The following is a 21,850-nucleotide window of genomic DNA, read 5'->3' on the forward strand; positions in this document are numbered from 1 at the left end:
GATTTACAACTAATTTATGTTAGTTTCAGGTGTGCAGCAAAGGGATTTAGTTATACATATACCCGTCTCTATCTATTTAACTATTGGAGAAGGCCATGGCACCCCACTCCAGTACTCTTGCCTGGAAAATCCCATGGACGGAGGAGCCTGGTAGGCTGCAGTCCATGGGGTCGCTAGAAGACTGTGTAACTTTCAAGTAGACAACCTGAGCGACTCACTTTCACTTTTCACTTTCATGCATTGGAGAAGGAAATGGCAACGCACTCCAGTGTTCTTGCCTGGAGAATCCCAGGGACGGGGGAGCCTGGTGGGCTGCCGTCTACGGGGTCGCACAGAGTCGGACACGAATGAAGCGACTTAGCATCTATTTAACTATATCTTTCTTCAGATTCTTTTCTCATATATATCATTATAGAATATCGAGTAGCATTCCTTGTGCTATCTAGCAGGTACTTGTTTATCTATTTTATCTATACTACTGTCTATATATATATATATATATATATATATATGGTGTTTCTGGAACCAAACAAAGAGGTCATCCTCCCATCCTCCCCTCTTTCTAGTTTTCCTCAGTCCCAGAGGGAGCTGGGCCCACCCCACCCCATTGCGGCTTGCAGCTTTGTCTGCTCTCTGAAGTTCAAGTTCATTCACTTCCATCATCTGTTTTGTGTCAGTGTTTCAGCATCTGTTTGGCTGTAGTGCGATGGGTTACACCCATCTCAATAATCTTCCTCTTTTTTCTTGTGTAACTTGCCAGTTCCAACAATAAGTTCAATTGCTGGACTCTGGGAGCCGACATGCCATCCAAAGAGAGAAAAGAAGCAGAAAAAGAAAATTAGGGCAACACTGGCTGCTGAAGAACATCAGAATTACAAGGCTTTTAGAACTTGTCTGGTTCATTCAAATTTCCTCCGCCTGTTGGCTTGAAGGTTTGTTTTTAAGAGTCTGCTTTCCGAGGTAACGCATAAGAGCCCCGTCGAGACATGGGCTGTTCATTGTAAACACTGGGCTTCTCCAAAGCCCGTGACGGCCACGCCCCTCGGGAGGCTGAGTCCACAGGTGGGCTCCCAGCTACTCCTGAGTCTGGCGAAGGCACAGGTGCAGGTGAGCGCCCAGACCCGGGGCTGAGATTCTGTGTCCTCAAACCGGACTCTAGACATCCTCCTGGTTCACCTGCCACAAGCCTGTGAAAGAGGAAACGGCCCAGTGGTCATTTTGACATCAATGCATCTTAGTGTCATGAGCTTTTCAAAAATGAAGAGACCTTAGTCTCATTTTAAGCCATGAGTTTGGCAAAAGCGTAAATTAGATAATTCGGGGCTTGTACTCTTCTTCACCTGGTTGTTTTTCTTTTTCTTCTGTTTGTGTTGATATTATCTAACTTTAGATGATGAAAGAGTTAGATGCATCTTTTAGTCTCATCACGCGAGTTTCTTCTAGTTCTTTCAGTGTGCCTCCTTTTGTTTTACTCAGAGCCTGATTTGTGTTTGAGAGTTAGCTCGGTGTAGTGTGTGTGTGTGTGTGTGTGTAGTGTGTGTGTGTGTGTGTGTAGTGTGTGTGTGTGTGTGCGCGCACGCGCGCATCTCTCTGCATCTGCACACAGGCATGTCTTTGTTGTTGTTGAGTTGCTCGGTCGTGTCTGACTCTTTGTGACCCCCGTGGACTGTAACCTGCCAGGCTCCTCTGTCCATGGGATTTCCCAGGCAAGAATACTGGAGTGGGTTGCCATTTCCTTGTCCAGGGGATCTTCCTGACCCAGGGATCGAACCTGTGTCTCATGCATTGGCAGGTGGGCATCACCCTCCCTTTGGGTCCTGATCTGCTTTGGCAGGGAGGATACGACCCCAAGTTCTCTAGACTTTACTCCAGGAATTTGGTTCAAATCCTGCCTTGGATTAGCTGAACAGCTTTTGTTCTGTTAACAATATTGTTTTCTTGATCATGGGGGCCCTCTATCACCACCCAGCACCGTGCCCTACACCCGTAGGTGCACAGGGCATCCGAAGAATAAGGGGCTGAAGTACAGAGCAGCTGCCAGCTCATGGATGCCCCAGGGTGACAACTTCCAGCCTGGCTGCAGGTTGGCATCATCAGAGAGATTCCCCTGTCAGGACCCCACCCACAGGGGCCTGATTCTGTGGGTCTAGGGCAGGGCCCGGGCATCCAGCACCCTCGGCATCAAGGCTGAATCCCGCCACTGCCAAGGGGCCCATTGCTTTCTTTTGAGTTTCCTGAAACATGTTGAAAGCCTGAAATATCCGCTGCAAATCCTGCAGTTTCCCAGGTTCCTGCTCCGTGGTCCAGGTCTTTGAGGGCCCTGATGCTCCTAGACTGGTCATCCCCAGGCCTGAATGTCGTGGGTGGCACCTGAAACCTCTGCTTAGCATCTCTTCTTCTTGTCCTGAGGATGGGTGGGTGGGAGCATGCATCTTCCTGAGACTTGCCCCAGAGAGACCTCCAGGTCCACTGGCTTCATAACAGTGTGGGGAATGTGTACCAGGTGTGGAAGAGTGTCCCTTCCTGCCCACGTGGTGGAGAGGGGAGGATGGGGTGGGGATGGGGGGCAGCGTCTGGCAGGAAGAACTACTGTTCCATCCTGTCCTGATCCCCCAGCCTCATCCTATGCAATTAGCAGCAAGCGTGTGTGAGCCTAAGACATCTATTGTTTCGAAATCTGACTCATCTTTGAACAATTATGATCATAGTCATGTGATTCTAGCCCTGGAATACCTATTATTAAGATGCTAATCTCCAAATGAGAAGAAGAAATACAGGTATCTCTTTAAAGAAAAGACAGGTGTGTAGCTCTTTGTATATTTCATCATAATAGGGTAAACGCAGAAGGCTGGGTGGAGGAGGCGTGTTGATGGTATCAGAGGGCCTGACTCCGGGTCTCAGCTCTCGGCCTACTGGTGGCGGGTGACCCTCCCCGTCAGCCCCAGCTCCCTCCTCAGTAGGTTGGGGCTGGCAGTGCTCTCTTGAAGGTTTGTGCGCGAGGGATTAGGTGAGGCGCAGTATGTGAAAATTTCTCTGACAGCCCCAAAGCACCGCCTAGATTATTAGCTGTGGCTATCAGTTTGAGAAACTGGCTTTCCTAATGAGCTGCTCAATTTAACTGCAACCCACCTGCTGGCTTGGGAGGCCCGTCCACGGCTGGAGCCACCACTGGAGGGGTCACTGGGGTGAGCTGCAGGGCCCACGTAAGGGGGGTCACCCTCGGCCATGTCTCCATCCTTTCTTCTCAGAGCCACTGCTGTGCCCGGAGAGGTTCTGAGTGTCTGGACAGGAGAGCCTGGCCAGTGAAGGATGCGGGTGGGAAGAAGCTGGGCCCAGGAAGTGAATAGGAAAGGGCTTCGCTCCAGGACCAGGGGTCCTGGGAGGCAGGGAGGGTGGAGGGTGACAGAAGAGTTGTTTGACAGAGGCAAGAACTGCCCAGATGGGTCAACAGCACACTTCTTGGGCCATGCTGGGGAGATGCCCCACTCTGTCTGAGCCCAGGCCTCGGGACCAGGAGAGAGGAGGAAAAATAATTTTCCCTCCTTTCAAGGTTCTTAGCTGAGATGCTCCCACCCCAACCCAGCTCCCTGTAATAAAAGACAGTCAACAGAAGAAAAACAAACAAGTTTAATAACATGTGTCCCTCCTGTGTACAAGGGAGATGCCCAGGAAACCTGAGCAAGTCTTGGAAACAGCCCAAGCCTCCATCTTAAATGCCATCTCCAGCTGGAGACAAAAGATTTTTGGAAGGGGGAGGCCAGTTCTGGGAGGTGGCGGGAAAAAGCCCAGTAGATAAGGGCACAGCTGTTGGGCAGACTTAACTCCATGGATACGAGATTCTAGAGATATAGCCAGTCTTCTCCTCCTGGTACAGACAGGAAGACACTCTTGTTATTCAGTCGTGTCCGACTCTGTGACCCCGTGGACTGCAGCATGCCAGGCTTCCCTGTCCTTCACTATCTCTCGGAGTTTGCTCAGACTCATGTCCACTGAGTCTATGATGCCATGCAACTATCTTATCCTCTGTTACCCTCTTCTCCTCCTGCCTTCAATCTTTCCCAGCATTTCCCTTATAAATATAAATGTCTCTTACTAAAAGTTAGCATTAACTGGTTTTCAGAGCCTTTCAACGTCCATTGTTTCTTAGAAATAATCAGCCTAAAATAATCCTTAACCCAAAGAGACATATTTCGTGTGGCTTATTCTACTCCCCTCCCCCTGCCCCAGAAATGCACCTGGAAACCCATGGAGAGGACTCAGGGAGCACCTGCTGAAATGATGGAGAACCCCGTAGCACATTCGCCCATCAGCTCTCTGTGTCCACACCACACACACTCAGGGAAAGGCGGCTGTGGAGCCTGCAGTGGACGGGGACTGAGACTCCGTGTCAGCAGTTCCCCAGCTGTTATTGATAAACAGGGAAAGTCTTAAGACCCTGAGTGCTTGCTGACATCTGTGTGCAACCTCTGGACTGTCCTGGGGAGACGGGCTCCTTTGGAGCTCATACTGCAGCGTGGCAGGGGGTCACCCAAGAATCTGACCCTGGTCCAAAGATGCATTATGGCTGAGTGGGCTGTGCCTTTGGACTATAAGATGGTGACCGTTTCCTGTTCCTTTTCTGCGCATCCTGATATGGGCTCTCTCACTTGGCCATTTTGTTCCATGATCGCCAGGCCCTTGTTTAGGGACGTCGAGGGGATGCATGCAGCAAAGGTTCAGAGGTGGTTCTGGAGCCTAGGTGGGCAGAGAGCCACGTCCACTCTTCCTGAAGCTTTGCTTGTCCCAGGGGCATCCCTATGGCTCCTCTACAGGTGAACCAAGGGAGTGACCACTCCCTGCGTGTGACCCTTGCCTCCTTGCACCCTTTCCCTGACGCTGTCAACAGTAGGGAACTGACAACCTTTCTTTGGCACCGATTCACTCCCAGGCTCGGTCCCAAGGAGAAACCCTGGGTGGTGGGCATCATCTTTTTTCTCACAGACCAATTGAGAAAATGGAGGCATGGACAGGTGAGGGGCACACACCTCAATCCATGGGGTGCTGAAAGTCAGACCAGGGGCTTGGACTTCAGCGCCTGTGCTCGGTCACTCAGACCCTCTACAGACAGACTCCAAACCTGCCCCACGTGCGTGGCCCTGGAGAATGTGGCGGGTGAGGTTTTCTTCAGTCATAGGGATAGCACTTGGATTTTGACTATTGAACCCTTCTTGTAGACTTGGTCTAGATGTAGGTGGCTGAACACAGGGAAAAAATTCGGACTTAATCAGACTCGACCTGCTTTTGAGGGAAATGCAGAATAAGTTGAGAGCTAGGCCCTCTTTAATCCTCCATCGAATTAGCCTGATGACAGGGCTACCTTCATCTAAGTGGTACATGGTCAAAGTGGGTTAATCCAGCTTTAGCTTAAGCTGGGGCTGGTTGCAGGGTTGTGGGGCCACCCCCCATCAGGGAGACGCCCGCTTCCTCTAATTCGCTGTGAAGGAGGAGTCTGTTGCCCTTTCTGGCTCGTGTGAGTTTATATCATCATTTCTATAAACATGTCCGTAAAGCACTTTTGGTCTCAGCAGATTAGGGATGGCTTGAAGCTGGACGTTTAGAACAGCCTGAGTGTTAGGTGCTCAGTCACGTCGGACTCTTTGCGATCCCGTGGACTGCAGCCTGCCAGACTTTCCTGTCCTCCACTATCTCCTGGAATTTGCTCAAGTTCTGCCTATATAGTTACATTTAAATTATGCAGCAATAAATAAATATCATACAAGTCTCTCTCTCCCTTTAAAAATATGTATTTATTAACTTATTTATTTTGGCTGTACCGGGTCTTGGTTGTGGCATGTGGACCCTTCATTTCCTCACCAGGGATCAAGCCTAGGACCCCTGCATTGGCAGCAAGGAATGAGTCTTAGCCACTGGACCACCAAAGAAGTCCCTGTCTCTTTTTTAATTCTTTATTTTTAATTGGAGGATAATTGCTTTATAATATTGTGTTGGTTTCTGCCATGTATCAACATGAATCAGCTATAGGCATTCACATGTCCCTTCCCTCTTGAACCTCCCTTCCACCTGCCACCCCATCCCACCCCTCTAGGTTATCACAGAGCACTGAATTTGAGCTCCCTGCATCATACACCAGGGATCTATAAAAAATAGATTTCCACCAGCTAGCTATAAAAAATGGAATCTGAAGTAGTTTTGGAGGCTTCTAGAATTGTGTCTCAGCAAATTCTCTCTTCGCATCAGTTTATACTTCATCTGAATCCTCCCGATTTCTTGGCAGCTGTGTGCCTCGAGGCCTTCAGGGATGTCTTTCACAGTGAAGGCGTTTGGTCAGTGGTCACTGTGTCGATGCTAGTACACCCTGACTGGCCCAGGGGACATTTTCCTTCCTGTGTCCACAGGGTTTTTGTCCCAATGTGATAAGCACAGCAAGGCAGGAAAGCGAGGACACGTGGACACCAAAATCTCTAGGCGCTCCAGGTGATATTATTTTGAAAGGCACGTATCCAGAGGCCAGAGGTCTCTGTGTTCTGAAGTCAGATATTCGGGGCCATCTAAAAGCTGAATACCCCCCAAAATAAGGGAGAGGTGACACTGGGGGGAAGATCTCAGAGAAGGTCGAATCTTACTCCTTCTACCCTAAATTAAAGTGCCTTCCCATCCTAGGTGGAGAGCATCTGGCCTCCAACCTTCAGATGGGACGTACCTATATCTCTCAGCTCTGAAATTCGACTTGCATTGAAATTAGATGGGGCCACGATTAAAAGTGCTGACATTGCCACTCGGTGCTCTGTGATGACCTAGAGGGGTGGGATGGCGGGATGGGTGGGAAGGAGTCTCGAGGGAGGGGATATATGGATACATACAGCTGGTTCATGGATGTTATACAGCAGAAATTAACATATTTAAAGCAGTTACCCTCCAATTAAAAAATAAATCAGAAAAAAAAGCAAGAATAGCAAAAAAAAAAAAAGTATTGCTATTGAGACGTGTGACCAAAGAGCTGTGACCTCTCACCCTCCCTGGTCTGTTTACTCCGCGCAGGGACCTGATGCCGAGGACCCTGGATGGCCAGATCACCATGGAGAAGACGCCCAGCTACTTCGTGACGCGCGAGGCGCCCGCGCGCATCTCGGCCATGTCCAAGGACACCAAGCTCCTGGTGGTGGTGCGGGACCCGGTGACCCGGGCCGTGTCGGACTACACGCAGACGCTCTCCAAGCGGCCCGACATCCCCAGCTTCGAGAGCCTGGCCTTCCGGAACCGCTCGGCGGGCCTGGTGGACCGCTCGTGGAGCGCCATCCAGATCGGCCTGTACGCCGAGCACCTGGAGCGCTGGCTGCGCCACTTCCCCGCCCGCCAGATGCTCTTCGTGAGCGGTGAGCGCCTGGTGCGCGACCCGGCCGGCGAGCTGGGCCGCGTGCAGGACTTCCTGGGCCTCAAGCGCATCATCTCGGACAAGCACTTCTACTTCAACCAGACCAAGGGCTTCCCCTGCCTCAAGAAGGCGGAGGGCAGCGGCCGCCCCCACTGCCTGGGCAAGACCAAGGGCAGACCCCACCCCGAGATCGATGTGCAGGTGCTGCGGCAGCTGCGGGATTTCTACCGGCCCTTCAACCGCAAGTTCTACCAGATGACGGGCCACGACTTCGGCTGGGACTGATGGCACCCTCTTGGGCTTAGGAAATATTGAGAGAGATTATATGTATGTAAAATGTACAGAAATCTATTTTATAATAATTTATTTTTAATTCATAAGCAATTAATTCACTGAGCTGCCTAGCCACACTCTTTTAGAGAGTCACGTAATCTGTTAACATTCCAAAGTGTTTTCTGATATTTTCTTGTCCTTGCAATGGATGGTGCTTCCATTTTTTTTTTTCCTCCTTTGAGTTTCCTTTCTACCCATTGTATTTAAAGAAAAGCACAACTTGAGATTTTTGTTGTTACGGGTATGCAGCCTTCGATCGCTGTCTGGATTCATTTGTCATCTCCTTGTTCTGAAACTCCAGTTTCCCTGGCTGCCTGGCCACCTCTGGGAGCTCTGAGGTGACAGACTGCCACGTGGCAGCTTCCTCGGCCACTTTCTGACACGTCCAAGGGCGCAGACTCCAGACCACAGTGCTAGGTCCGCCGCCCCGCCCCCACACCCCCTCAAGTCCACTCAGCACTGGGGAGAATCGCTACTTTGGCAGGGACATCCATGTCCTCTTAGAGCCTGCTGGTGAGGGGTCAAGTTCATGGACTTTAGCTTTTGATTTTGAAGGCTGCCGCCTTGCCTCCTCTTCTGCCCCATCCCCAGTTCATCAACTGGCTTGAAGTGTATGTAAATGTCAGAACCCCCTCCGCCCCCGCCCACCACCCCACAGCACCTTTCCCAGGTCCTGTGCTTGGCTGCTGCTTTAGAAATAAAGATGCTCCCTTCTAATTTGCATGCGAGTGCATCATGCTCTGTTCTCAGGCAGACAGTTCTTGCCTTGACACACCAAAGAATCCCCCCGGCTAGCAGAATGACCAGCATAAACCAGGGGTGCTGGGTGTCAAGACCTCAAGGGGTCAGGTGCCTTCCCTCCTGACTCCACCAAGATGCCAGGACCAGCCCCCATTTGGGGTCTGGAATTCCTCTCCTTGAAATTTCTAGCTCATCTCAGACAACATAGTCTGTAGCCAACAGCCAGACAGAACCAGGAGTGGCTCTTATAAAAAGAGACTGGGAACGCTGGCCCCGTGTTGCCTGTGACACTCGAGCCTGGGCTATCTCTTGTTCTAGCCAGGCCCCGGCAGGAGAAGTACCAGCCTAGTAGCTGCTGATGTGGAATGCTCTCCTCTGCTTCTCTCTGGAGGGAGGGGTGGGGTGGGAAGGCTGGGGGAGTCATTTGATGCTGACCAGCTAGTGGCTCTTGGGTAACCGTATAGCAATATGACATAATAATAATAATCTCTTCACTTGATCCTCAGTTTTCTAACCCAGAATGGTTCTACCATCAAAGAACTGTCATTTGCATTATACTTTCATCAAGGAATATATGGGAAGATGTGGTCAACCTGGTTGGGTTGCAGTAGTTACAAAGGACACTTTTGTCTGTTCTATGCGATAACTCGCTCGCTAGAGAAACAAAACACTGGTCTTTAAGGGATGTCTTGCCGATAAGCTGATTTGTCTTTGCCCACGTAGCTAGTCTGTGCTTAGCAGCAAAACTGTCATCATGTAGGTTGGGTATAGGAGGATGGACATGGGGAGGGGGCAGGGAGCTGTGCATTCCTGAGATGCTATAATCATTCCATAGCTTTGTTACTGCCTCTACCAAGCCGAGGTGAACCTGCACTTAGGGGAACGCCCATAATCACGGGGTGGTTCTCCCTTCTTGCTGCTTGGGTGTCAGAGACATCCTCATAAGGGTGCTGATTGATCATGCATTTCTCCAGTCAGAAAGCTAATTAGAAATAAAACCGGAACACCGCCTCTTTTCCGTTACAGTAGAACATGGCTTCAAGTCCGAGTCAGTCCACAGCCACCACCTGCTCCTGCACCGTCTGCTTTCTGGCCGCTTTGGTGCCCTGATGTGGCACGTGATGTCCAGTTGCAGAGTAGTTCAGAGAAGGGCTTGCCACAAAGCCGTGGGGGAAATGCACACAAGCTTCTCCTTCCCCTCCGGGTCCCTGCTTGTCTTTTCAAGCTGGACCATTTTTGATTAAGTTGTTTATTCTCTGCCTTAAAACTGAAACAGGAAATCCTCAGCTTGAAGGAGGGTCATTTAGTCATGAACACTGAAGTGAGTCAAGGTTCCATTCTAGGTCAAATCCTTGAATCCAAACAGATGTTGATAATTAGCATTGAAGGACTAGAGTGAGTTTTTCCGTGGAAGACAAATAAATCATATTTCCTGTGCATCTCTTCCTAGGGGTCTGAGGGCTTGTGGTTTCTGACTGCTCCCGACAGCTCCCAAGGTTACACTCCATCGCGTGATACTTATTACAGGGCCCACATGCCTTCCTCCTGGAGAAGTCAGGCAACACATAAAATCAGGCCTTAACTTTCTTCCTGTTCCAGCCATCTGCAAGATCACCAACTTAACTTTTTCGCTGCTAGAAGGCAAACGCCATATCACCTCTTGGCAAATTTTGTCCTAACACACGTTTTGGGTTTCTTCCAGGTTACAGGAAAAGCTCTGATATTCATGAGGTACTCTTTACTCCACTCAGTGTGTTTAAAAACAAACAAAAATGCTGAGAAAATAATTGGAGGTTTCTGTTATTCCTATCTAGCCCACGCTGTCTTTGAGGTGTTTGTCCAGGAGTCTGTGAACTTGGTACGTGGGACCTGGAAAGGTGTTTAGGTACACAGACTGCATGATGAACATCTAGTTGGAAGATGAAGGAGGAGAAATTGTCTCCTTCCTCCTAGGAAGTCACTCTGAGTGACAGGTACATTATAGACATTGGAGAAACAGAGTGTCAGGTCCTGCCAGGATATTTTCATAAGAAAGGAAAAATGGAAGAGTCCATTCAACTAGAGACACTCAGTGTCGAAAAGGCCAAGGTGGAAGTCCATGTCTTTTTCTTTTCAGTTGATCAAGAAAGATGGTCAATAAAACTTCAAGGTGTGGTTAGATTTTTTTTTTTTCACTTTTATAACATTAATTTATGACTGAGTTTCGTTCAACCCAGTAATCTGAAATACTGTGCAAATCCTAGCTGTTTCCTCTATAACCTGGATGTTAGAATAGCCAATATGTACAAAAAGGAAAAAAAAAAATTAAATCAAGTATTTTGTCCTATGTATAACACAAATTAATTTTACACAGAGAAAGATGTTTCTAGGAAAATGAAATTCTGGTAATTCATACTATTTCTTTGTATGAACAAATAAAATATATTTTACCAACTCGTGGGTACTTCTGTGTTTTATTATGTGTTGTGGATGGACAGGGAGGTGGTGGTTGTTGTTCAGTCACTAAGTTGTGTCCAAATCTTTGTGACCCCATGGACTGTTGCCCACCAGGCTCCCCTGTCCTCCACTTTCTCCTGGAGTTTGCTCAAATTCACATCTGTTGAGTCCGTAATGCTATCTAACCATCTCATCCTCTGGCACCTTCTTCCTTTTTCCTTCAGTCTTTCCCAGCATCAGGGTCCATATCTTTAGCAAACAACCTGTTTTCTTTTAACAAAGCATACCATCTCCATGGTTATATGGTTTATTATTTACTACTTTAAACATTCGATTCATTCTTCTACTTGATATTTTAAAATTTTCAATTGAGATTTACTTTCTGGTGGCATTTTATTTTATTGTTATTTTCTAAAAATATTTATGTCTTTGGCTGTGGTCTTATTTGGTCTTAGTTGCAGCATGTGGGATCTTTAGTTTTAGCATGTGGGATCTGGTTTCCTGACCAGGGATCAAACCTGGCCCCCTACATTGGGAGACGGAGTCTTAGGCACTGAACCACCAGGGAAGTCCCTCTGGTTGCATTTTAAAGTAGCCGACACTAAGTTAATAAATTAAGGCTCAAGAATCCTGACCTCTTATTTTTGTTTGTTTTATAAGCCTCTTTATTGAGGCGAGATTGGTATACAAAAAATGTGCATGTTTAACGTATACCGCTGGATGAGTTTAGTGTAAGAACACACCCGTGAAACCAACGCCATAAACATAGCCATCACCTCCAAAGTCCCCCCCACCCACTATTTTTATTTATATTTTTGTGGTAAGAACATTTTACACAAGACCCGCCCTCTTAGCAAACTCTTAAGAATCCACTATAGTATTGTTAACTGTAGGCACTATGGTGTATATTAGGTGTCTTGGATTTAATTCATTTTGTGGAACTGAAATTTTATTCAATTTAAAAAGGAAACACCTTAACAGTTTCAAGTGAATAGCCATTCTCTCATGCCATAAAGAAGCGATTGTAATTAAAAGCATAAATATTAATAGAACAAAAACTAATTGATGCTAATAATTCCTAGTTATGTATAACTCAAACCATGTTTGCCATAAGCTAACCTCTGCTCCTGGCAAAGGTCACTCCTGTTGAAGGCTTGCACTTAACCTGAGATGTGCATTCTTGCCATGAAGGAGGGAAGAGAATTGAAGAGGGAACGATTTGCTTTTTGGGGTTGAGTCCAGCTTACCATTTTGGAAAGGTAGTGAGAAGAGCACCCCTCCAAATGGGGGGATGCCTGCTGCTCAGCTAAGAAACAGGTCTCCAGTTAACATTTGGTGTTGAAAAGCCTGCATTTTATAGAGCTCACTCCTTCAAACCCAGGAGTATGCCACTGGTTGATATATTTGTGGGTCTTGAGTGCTGACCTGACCTCGCACCCCAGCCCATCAATTTCTTGCTTTTTCTACAGAAAGGTAATAAAAGGGACCTAAAATCTACTCATTAACCTGATGGCACAGTTTAGAGCAGTATTTCTCAAGCTTGGGCAAATACTCGGATGACCTAGAGAGGTCTTAAAAATTACTGACGCTCTAACACACCTCAGAACAATTACATTAGAATCTCTAGGGGACAAGGCCCCAACGCTGGTACAAAAGCTCCCTGAGCTTGGACTTGGAGGGCATTATGCTTAGTGAAATAAGTCAGACAGAGAAAGACAAATACTGTGTCATCTCACTTATGTATGGAATCTAAAACGGCAAACTTGGGGAAATAGAGCAGAATGGTGGTTACCAGGGGCCGGGAGTGGAGGAAATGGGGAGATATTGGTCAAAGGGTACAACATTCCAGTTACAAAAGCTTGAGTATTTAACATATAGCATGGTGATTATAGCTTATAATACTGTATTCTGTACCTGAAAGTTGCTAAGAAAGCAGATCTTAAAGGTTCTTTCCACAAACAAAAAAAGAAATGGCAGTTATGGGACAGGACAGAGGAGCTCGTAGACTGTAGCCAGTCAGGCTCCTCTGTCCATGGGGTTTTCCAGGCAAGAATACTGGAGTGGGTTGCCATTTCCTCCTCCAGGGGATCTTCCCTACCCAGGGACCTAACCCAGGTCTCCTACATGGCAGGCAGATTCTTTACCTTCTGAGCCACTAAGGAAGCCCAGCTGATACAGTGGTGATCATCAAATTGCAATTTAATTAATGTATTGATTGATTTGGCCACGCTGCATAACCTGGCAGGTGGGATCTTAGTTCCCTGACCAGGGATCAAACCCATGCCCCTGCAGTGAAAGCGCAGAGTCCTAATCACTGAACCACCAGGGAATTCCCTAAGTTACAATTTATAAACATATTCAATCAAGACATACCCTTTCAACTTACACAATGGTATGTGTCAGTTATATCTCAGTAAACCTGAAAAAATTTTTATAATATGAAAATCTCCCCAACTGACTCTCTAATATGGAGCTGAGGCTGAGAGCCTTGGTTCTCTGTGTGTGTTTCTTGGACCACATCAGCATTCCCTGGGAACTTGATAGACACACAAATCCTCGGACCTGGTATCAGACCTACTGAGTCAGAAGCTCTGGGTTTCACGAGCTTTCCAGATGGTTCTGATTCCTACTAAAGTCTGAAAACCAGCGTGTGAGAGCCTAGACTTCACTTCAGTTTAACACTGGAGAGCTTGGATTCTTCTTCAGGTACCTTTTCCTCTGCTCCGTGTTCTTTACTGAGAACAGCACTAAGCAGTCACCCCTTGGAACTCTGGGTCTTCTCTAAGGGAAAGTCCATCTGGCAGCATTTCAAACAGTGGTCATCACCACCTGGTGTCCCTCACTCCACTGGGTCCTCTTTGATGTGGCAGCCCTCAAGCTATCATCACTAACCTATTCCTGCTGCTGCTGACAAGCGCTCAGTTGTGTCCGACTTTTTGTGACCCCATGGACTGTAGCCCTCCAGGCTCCTCAGTCCACGGGATTCTCCAGGTAAGAATACCGGTGTGGTTGCTGTGCCATCCTCCAGGGGATCTTCCCAACCCAGGGATGGAACCCTGGTCTCTTATGTCTTCTGCATTGGCAGGTGGACTCTTTATTACTAGCGCCATCTGGAAAGACTGACCTGTCCCTGAAACTGCCCAAAAGTGGGATGACAGATTTATCATCAGGGATTTTAAAAAGAGAGCTCAAATCCTTGAAATCCCTTATGTCGTCTTCCGGTCTCAATTCAGTCTTCACCAATATATTTCTGGCACTTTGTATGGGATCTATTGTTATTTCTCCTTATCCTTCACAACTGAATACACAGTTGACTTCCTCAGGGGTGCTGATGGGCCATTCAAAGTGGAAGATTCCTTCAGGGTCACCTTCTCAATTACAAGAAGCTTATCTGAACAGACAGTGCCCATCACTAGCATCTAGTTTTTTTTTTTTTTTCATTCCCACTCATGTTTATTATACTGGGGGTTAAAGTTGATCAAGTGCTCACGGTACTGCCCAAGACTTGCTGTAGTCATACATCTGCGGGCTCAAGCCTGCCTTCTCCAGTTGAGAGCCTGGGATCGTCTGTCTTATGGGAACTAAAAAGGGCTTAAGGACCCCAGGGCATAGAGTCCTGAGAAAGGTGAATAGAACACACTGATGCTCGTCCCTCCTCCCTACATATCTGTGCAGGTGTCAGAGGCTCTTTTTCATCTTTATAAAGATGAAGCTGTAACCATTCTCCACAAATCTTGACCTCAAAATTTGCGTGCTTTCTCTTTCGATATCTTTAGCAGAAGAAGGAGCACCAGACGCCACCACGTCTCCATCGGAAGCGTCAACAACAGAAGGCTCCGGAAGTCCTCAGGAAGGGGAGTCGTCTGATGGGAGGGAAGTTCAGAGATGCCTGTTTGGGGTGCGCTGTTCCCTATGACTTGGAGCAGGAAGAGGCTGAGGCCAGAGATGAGTTCATTCATTCAGTAAATATTTACTGAGTGCTTATGGCTGCTCCAGACACAACCTAAACAAGACACATTTCCTGCCTCGAGGAATTCTTGGGTGAGGCAAAGATGCAACTCAGTGTGATAAAGGGCGGTGAGGAGGTACTGTGGGAAGCCAGGACAGCGGGGGTCCAGCCAGACGTGGGGTGGGGGAAGGGAAGGGCCAAACCCTCGGACCGGTAGGATGCCACCAGGTGATTGGCTGGACGGTGGTCAGGAGGCAGAGGAAGAGAATCAATCCTTGCAAGAATGCAAATATGCAGGAATCCAGCCAATTGGAAACTGTAGGCGGATCCATGGGGACTTGCCCCTTGGGGGAGGGGCAAGAGGGTTCTAGAGGGGCCAACAGAAGATGGTATCACAGGCAAGTTCAAGCAAGCAAGCTCACTGCAGTCCAACTATTTTTGAGCTGCAAACTCCTCCAGCCAGTTGCGCCCCACCCCCCACCTCCCACCTATTTGGACGTCTCCCTGAGCATCTCCAATAAAAGCATGCCCCCAGTTGAAATCCATTCAATAGGTTCTCCTTTCTAAATCTTCCCTTGTCTCGCCTGCTTGTAGCACTCAAACCAGAAAACTTGGAGGCTTTCTTGGCATCTCTTTCCTGCACATTCCTCGCGTCCAATCCATCATGAGTCCTGTCAAGACGACTTCCAGAAGTCTCCCATATCCATCCACTCCTTCCTGTCCTCTGACACCTGGTACAAGCTGCCATTGCATCCGTGCACTCCTGCAGTCGCCCTGCACCTGGCCGCCCACGCGTTTCCTGCTGCTCCCTGCAAGCTCTTCTGCTCACAGAAGTTGGCAGCATCTTTTAACACAACTCAGATTGGACGGTGCACTCCTTTGGCTAAAAGCACTTAAACAGCCTCCCGTTACATTTCACATAAACCCGGACCCCCTCATTTGTCTTGGACATCCCTCCTTGGTCCCCTCGCTCCAGCTGCAGTAGTTTTCTTTCTCTCTGTGGATACTATTCTCCTAACTCCTTGCCCTGCTAACCAGACACTCACCTTTCAGATCTCAGCCCCCATCTGCTTGAATTCCTCAGGGAGGGTCTCTTCTAACGGCCTGTGGTGGATGGTGACCCCTGTGAGCCACACCTCCTGACACTCACATACTAGGGTATCATGCTGACTTGCTGATGTGACTGCTTTAACCAATGGAACGAAACCCGGGTGGAGATGGGAAGAGAAGAAGGCTGCACCCGTTGCCATAGTGATAGGGGGGCATCAGAATCAGGGCCTGGTTGGGGTGGTGGCTGTGGCAGATCCTGGCTTGCTGACCAACCCCTGCCTTTCCAGGTGACCTGCTTACCCAGATGTTACATTATGGGCACCACCAGTTCAAATGAGCTCTTTAAGTATCTGGGAGCCTGGAAGGACAGGTTGAACTGTTGGAAATCAGAGAAGATCTTAGCCAGACTGGGGACCCTGGGGAAAAATGTTATTATTCCACTGAGTTTTAAAATAATAATTGTTTCTTTTTTAAAGGGTTTTGTTCTGATACTATTGAACTCTTTTTCTTCAGTGATCTATGAATGGAACCAAATGTCCAATAATAACTTGGTCAATAGCTGTGGAATATCTCACCTTGAATGTTTGTTCTTCAAGGCTTCTTGGCCTCTTGGGGATCCAGGCATTTGCATAGCATCAAACAATCTATTGGGGCTTTCCAGGTGGTGCTAGTGGAAAAGAATCTGCCTGCCTGTGCAGGAGATGCAACAGATGCAGATTTGATCCCTGGGTCGGGAAGATCCCCTGGAGTAGGAAATGGCAACCCACTCCGGTCTTCTTGCCTGGGAAATTCCATAGACAAGAGGAGCCTCGTGGGTTACAGTCCATGGGGTTGCAAAGAGTTGGCCACAACTCAGCACACACATACACATACATAAACAATCTATTGCATGAGGCATCAAGTGTTTCAAATTGCTGATTGATGACTTGGTTTAATGCAATTTATCATTAAAGTTTTTTGTTTATTTGCTAAGTCATGTCCGACTCTTCAAGACCCCATGGACTGTAGCCTACCAGGGTCCTCTCTCTGTGGGATTTCCTAGGCAAGAATACTGGAGTGGGTTGCCATTCTGAACTTCCCATTCAGGGGGTGCAGGTTAGATCCCTGGTCAGGGAACTAAGATCCCACATGTCTCTCAGCCAAAAAATACAAATTAAAAAATTAATGAAAACAAAAATCAATGGCCAAAATTGCAAAAGCTGGAGATTTTTTTTTCACTGTTGGAAGAACTTTTATCGCCATATGTGTACTTAGTCACTCAATCCTGTCTGACTCTTTGTGACCCATGGACTGTGGCCTGCCAGGCTCCTCTGACCAGAGAATTCTTCAGGCAAGAATACTGGAGTGGGTTGCCATGCCTTTCTCCAGGGGATCTTCACAATCCAGGGATCAAATCTAGGTCTCCTGCACTGCAGGCAGATTCTTTACGGTCTGAGCCACCAGGGAAGCCCCCTGATTGCCATACCAAGGATAAACTCAAGTCTATCAAGAGAGGTGAAGCAAGTGTCGAAATAGTTACTCACCTTTCAGGTGGTCCATCCAGGACTTACCCTCCTGTCTGACCCTGAGTCTGTATCTTTTCCAGTAGAATAATCAGCCTCAACTTTTAAAGCAAATGTGGACAGAAACAGTGCCTCCCTGGGGCCGAGAGCTGCTCCCTTCTTTGCAACCAGCTCACCAGGCCCTGTTCAGGGGTCTGCTCTTGCCCATGGCCTTGTGGGTTGGCCTGCTTGGAAACTATACTACTGATAAGAAAACCCATTTAAGCTCTTCATGGAACATTAGCATCTTTCCCTTTGGCAGGCTGTTCTGTGCACTGACTGCCCTATTTCAGAGGCAAGAAACATAAATATGTCCCTGAAAAAATAAATTTTGACTTGAAGAGTTGGTAAAATTCAATCCTCTATTGTCTCGATCATCTTCAGTCCCTAAGATGGTGAAATAACATTTCAAAAGTGTCGTAAAGAAAAAAAAAAATGTGGTCTGGAAATGCAGTGATTGATTTGGAGGGTCTGACAGCTCTAGTACTTAGCTTGGAATTTATGAAGCAAAAGCTTTAAAACTGAAGCCAAGAAAGTTTTTTTAAGTACTACTATTTCCACCTAATTAAGGACTGTCATACAAGTATGATTTATCTACAGTTATCACTCATGTATAGTGTGGAATTATCCAAGTCTTTTTTTTTTTTTTTATTTCTAATGACTTTTCTGCATTAACTCAATCAAGAAACTTTCTTAAAATATTATCTTTCCCCTTTTGGATAAGGAAATTAGTGCCTACTTATTATGCAAAATTTAAAAACTATAGAAAAATATAATGGGAACATAAAAATCATTTGATTCCTACCACCTGGAATTAATCATGCTGAACACCCATAGGTCAAATATTCAGTTGTATATAAATTTATTCATGTATATTATATAGACTAGATAAAAAGTATATAATTTTGTATCCTACTTTAATTATTTAACAGAACTTATTTACTCATTGGAGAAGGCAATAGCAACCCACTCCAGTACTCTTGCCTGGAAAATCCCATGGACGGAGGAGCCTGGTAGGCTGCAGTCCATGGGGTCGCTAAGAGTCAGACACGACTGAGCGACTTCACTTTCACTTTTCAGTTTCATGCATTGGAGGAGGAAATAGCAACCCACTCCAGTGTTTTTGCCTGGAGAATCCCAGGGACGGCGGGGCCTGGTGGGCTGCCGTCTATGGGGTCGCAGAGAGTCGGACACGACTGAAGTGACTTAGCAGCAGCAGTTTACTCATTAAACATGCTTTTGACAATACACATTATTAGAAAACATCATTTTTAATGACTGTAAGGTAGTCCATCTTATGCATTTATCATAATTTCTTTAGCCTTTTTCCTGTTACTGGAAAATCTACCTGTTTCCAAATTTTTTACTATTACAAATAATGCTTCAGTGAAAATTCTAGACATACTTATCCATTTTGGATTATTTTCTTAGTCTAGATATAAGCAGAATTAGTAGACAAACACAGAATCAAAGGCTATGACCTGTATAAAGACATCATGGAATTGCTTTCCCTCTTTTAAATTTTTTTAAATTTAATTTTCCTAAAATATTTGTTTATTGGCCTTAATTGCGGCACTAGGTGGACGGAGGAGCCTGGTGGGCTGCAGTCCATGGGGTCGCTGAGGGTCGGACACGACTGAGCAACTTCAATTTGACTTTTCAGTTTCATGCATTGGAGGAGGAAATGGCAACCCACTCCAGTGTTCTTGCCTGGAGAATCCCAGGGATGGGGGAGCCTGGTGGGCTGCCGTCTATGGGGTCGCACAGAGTCAGACACGACTGAAGCGACTTAGCAGCAGCAGCAGCAGGATCTTTTTTTCTATTGTTGAGGCAGGAGGGCTTAGTTGCCCCATGCCATGTGACATCTTAGTTCCCTGGCCAGGAATTGAACCTGTGTCTTCTGCATCGATAGGCACATTCTTTAACCACTGCACCACCAAGGAAGTCCCACTTTCCCTCTTTTTTAGCCATAGTTATCTGGGAAAAAATGGATTTTCTGTAGTATCAGATGAAAAAGAGTAGGATATGAAATTGTATCTTCATTGTTATCGCAATGATTTAAAACACATTGAAATATGTGTTATGCAAGAATATTGTTGTGATTGCCTCTGAGTAGTAAATTCTTTTACTCACTTCTTTAGACTTTTAAAGTTTCTGGTGGACAGTCTTTCTGGCCTGCACCCCATGACACAGTTTTATGGGCCACCATAGGAAGCTGTGTTCACCTCTAATCATGCTCTGCTTTTGTTTGCCTTAAATTCTCTATTCACATTTTTCTTCTCTTTTTTCAAGATGTTTGGTTTTATAAATGAAAGTTATGCATGTCAGTGAATTCTTCAAGGCTTCCAACCTAAATGACATCTCCCTGAGTCACCTGCCTCTTTCCACACCTCAGAAGGCACTCAGTTTCAACTCGTTTGGGGAATTTTTTTACACTGTGTCTCCTTCAAAGCCTTCTTATGCCAGATTACTCCAAAATCACATTTTATTAGTAGACACACACTTAGTGCTGAAGCCTTAAAGTTTTCTTCCCATAATTCATGTCAAAAAAAGGTTCAAGGTAAATTAAAATGAGCTTTTCTCAAGCTTGGTGCATGGCCAGGATTAGATCCATCCATGATTCAGAACCATTTAATTTTAAAGAGAAAAGTATTAAGTTATAAGTACAATTGCAATTACTTAAGTTGCATGTAATTACTAAAGAGTTTTAAAGCATACTGCTTTTTAAAAGGTCTTAGTTATTACAATACACTTACTCAGAATACATTTAATGATGACCTATGATATTCTGACAGTGGGTGTGATCCTTGACCTCATACAGGTAAAACTTTGTTGAGAGGTAAAATAATTCTAGTACTGAATCTGGTTATGTGGGTTTTCCAGCACCACCAAGGAGGTGGCATCAGATCCATGAGTGAGGTCTCAGTCTGATCAGATTGTCCTGCCTCCTGCTCCAGATCCCAATCACAAGTCCAGGTTGTCATCGGCCTCCTGACCACATGGCTATAGGTGGGAGGATCTTACAAATCCCCTCTGTGGGTTCAATTAATTCACTGGAGTGGCTCACACAGTCCAGAGAATTTTACTCACTGAATTGCCTGTTTGGGCTTCCCTGATAGCTCAGTTGGTAAAGAATCCGTCTGCAATGTGGGGAGACCCCGGTTCAATTCCTGGGTTGGGAAGATCCCCTGGAGAAGGGATAAACTACCCACTCCAGTACTCTTGGGCTTCCCTTGTGGCTCAGCTAGTAAAGAATCTGCCCACAATTCAGGAGACCTGGGTTCGATTGCTGGGTTGGGAAGATCCCCTGGAGAAGGGAAAAGCCACAACAACCTGTGGAAAACTCTGAAAGAGATGGGAAAACCAGACCCCCTGACCTGCCTCCTGAGAAGTCTGCGTGCAGGTCAAGAAGCAAAGCTAGAACTGAACATGGAACAACAGACTGGTTCCAAATAGGGAAAGTATGTCAAGGCTGTATATTGTCACCTTGCTTATGTAATTTATATGCAGAGTACTTCATGTGAAATGCCAGACTGGATGAAGCACAAGCTGGAATCAAGATTGCTGGGGAAGTATCAATAACCTCAGATACACAGATGATACCACCCTTATGGCAGAAAGCGAAGAAGAACTAAAGAGCCTCTTGATGAAAGTGAAAGTGGAGAGTGAAAAAGTTGGCTTAAAACTCAAAATTCAGAAAACTAATATCATGGCATCCAGTCCCATCACTTCATGGCAAATAGATGGGAAAACAATGCAACAGTGAGAGACTTTATTTTTTTGGACTCCAAAATCACTGCAGATGGTGATTGCAGCCATGGAATTAAAAGATGCTTGCTCCTTGGAAGAAAAGCTATGACCAATCTAGACAGCATATTAAAAAGCAGAGACATTACTTTGCAGACAAAGGTCTGTCTAGTCAAAGCTATGGTTTTTCCAGTAGTCACGTATGGACGTGAGAGTTAGACTATGAAGAAAGCTGAGCACCGAAGAATTGATGCTTTTGAACTGTGATGTTGGAGAAGACTCTTGAGAGTCCTTTGGACTGCAAGGAGATCCAACCAGTCAATCCTAAAAGAAATCAGTCCTGAATATTCATTGGAAGGACTGATGCTGAAACTGAAATTCCAATACTTTGGCCACCTGATTCAAAGAACTGACTCATTGGAAAAGACCCCGATGCTGGGAATGATTGAAGGTGGGAGGAGAAGGGGACAACAGAGGATGAGATGGTTGGATGGCATCACCGACTCAATGGTCATGGGTTTGAGCAAGCTTAGGAGTTGATGAGGGACCGGGAAGCCTGGCATGCAGCAGTCCATGGGGTCACAAAGAGTCGGATACGACTAAGCAACTGAACTGAACTGAACTGACTGAAATTGCCTGTTCAGTAGGTCCCCTATACATGAACCTTCAAGTTGTGAACTT

The 21,850-nt window shown here is 46.5% G+C and overlaps 1 protein-coding gene across 1 annotated transcript in view; it reads left to right on the plus strand.

The window, feature by feature from the left end:
• Positions 1 to 10,879, plus strand: part of LOC113877605 (heparan sulfate glucosamine 3-O-sulfotransferase 3B1) — a 43,513-nt gene extending 32,634 nt beyond the window's left edge. The window contains exon 2 of the mRNA XM_027517844.1: positions 7,039 to 10,879. Coding sequence (XP_027373645.1) covers positions 7,039 to 7,657 — 619 coding nt within the window. The 3' untranslated portion in view covers positions 7,658 to 10,879. The remainder of the gene's footprint in view (positions 1 to 7,038) is intronic.
• Positions 10,880 to 21,850: the final 10,971 nt, after the last annotated feature.

Source organism: Bos indicus x Bos taurus, chromosome 19 (assembly GCF_003369695.1).
Source record: "Bos indicus x Bos taurus breed Angus x Brahman F1 hybrid chromosome 19, Bos_hybrid_MaternalHap_v2.0, whole genome shotgun sequence".
NCBI classification, from domain to species: Eukaryota; Metazoa; Chordata; class Mammalia; order Artiodactyla; family Bovidae; genus Bos; species Bos indicus x Bos taurus.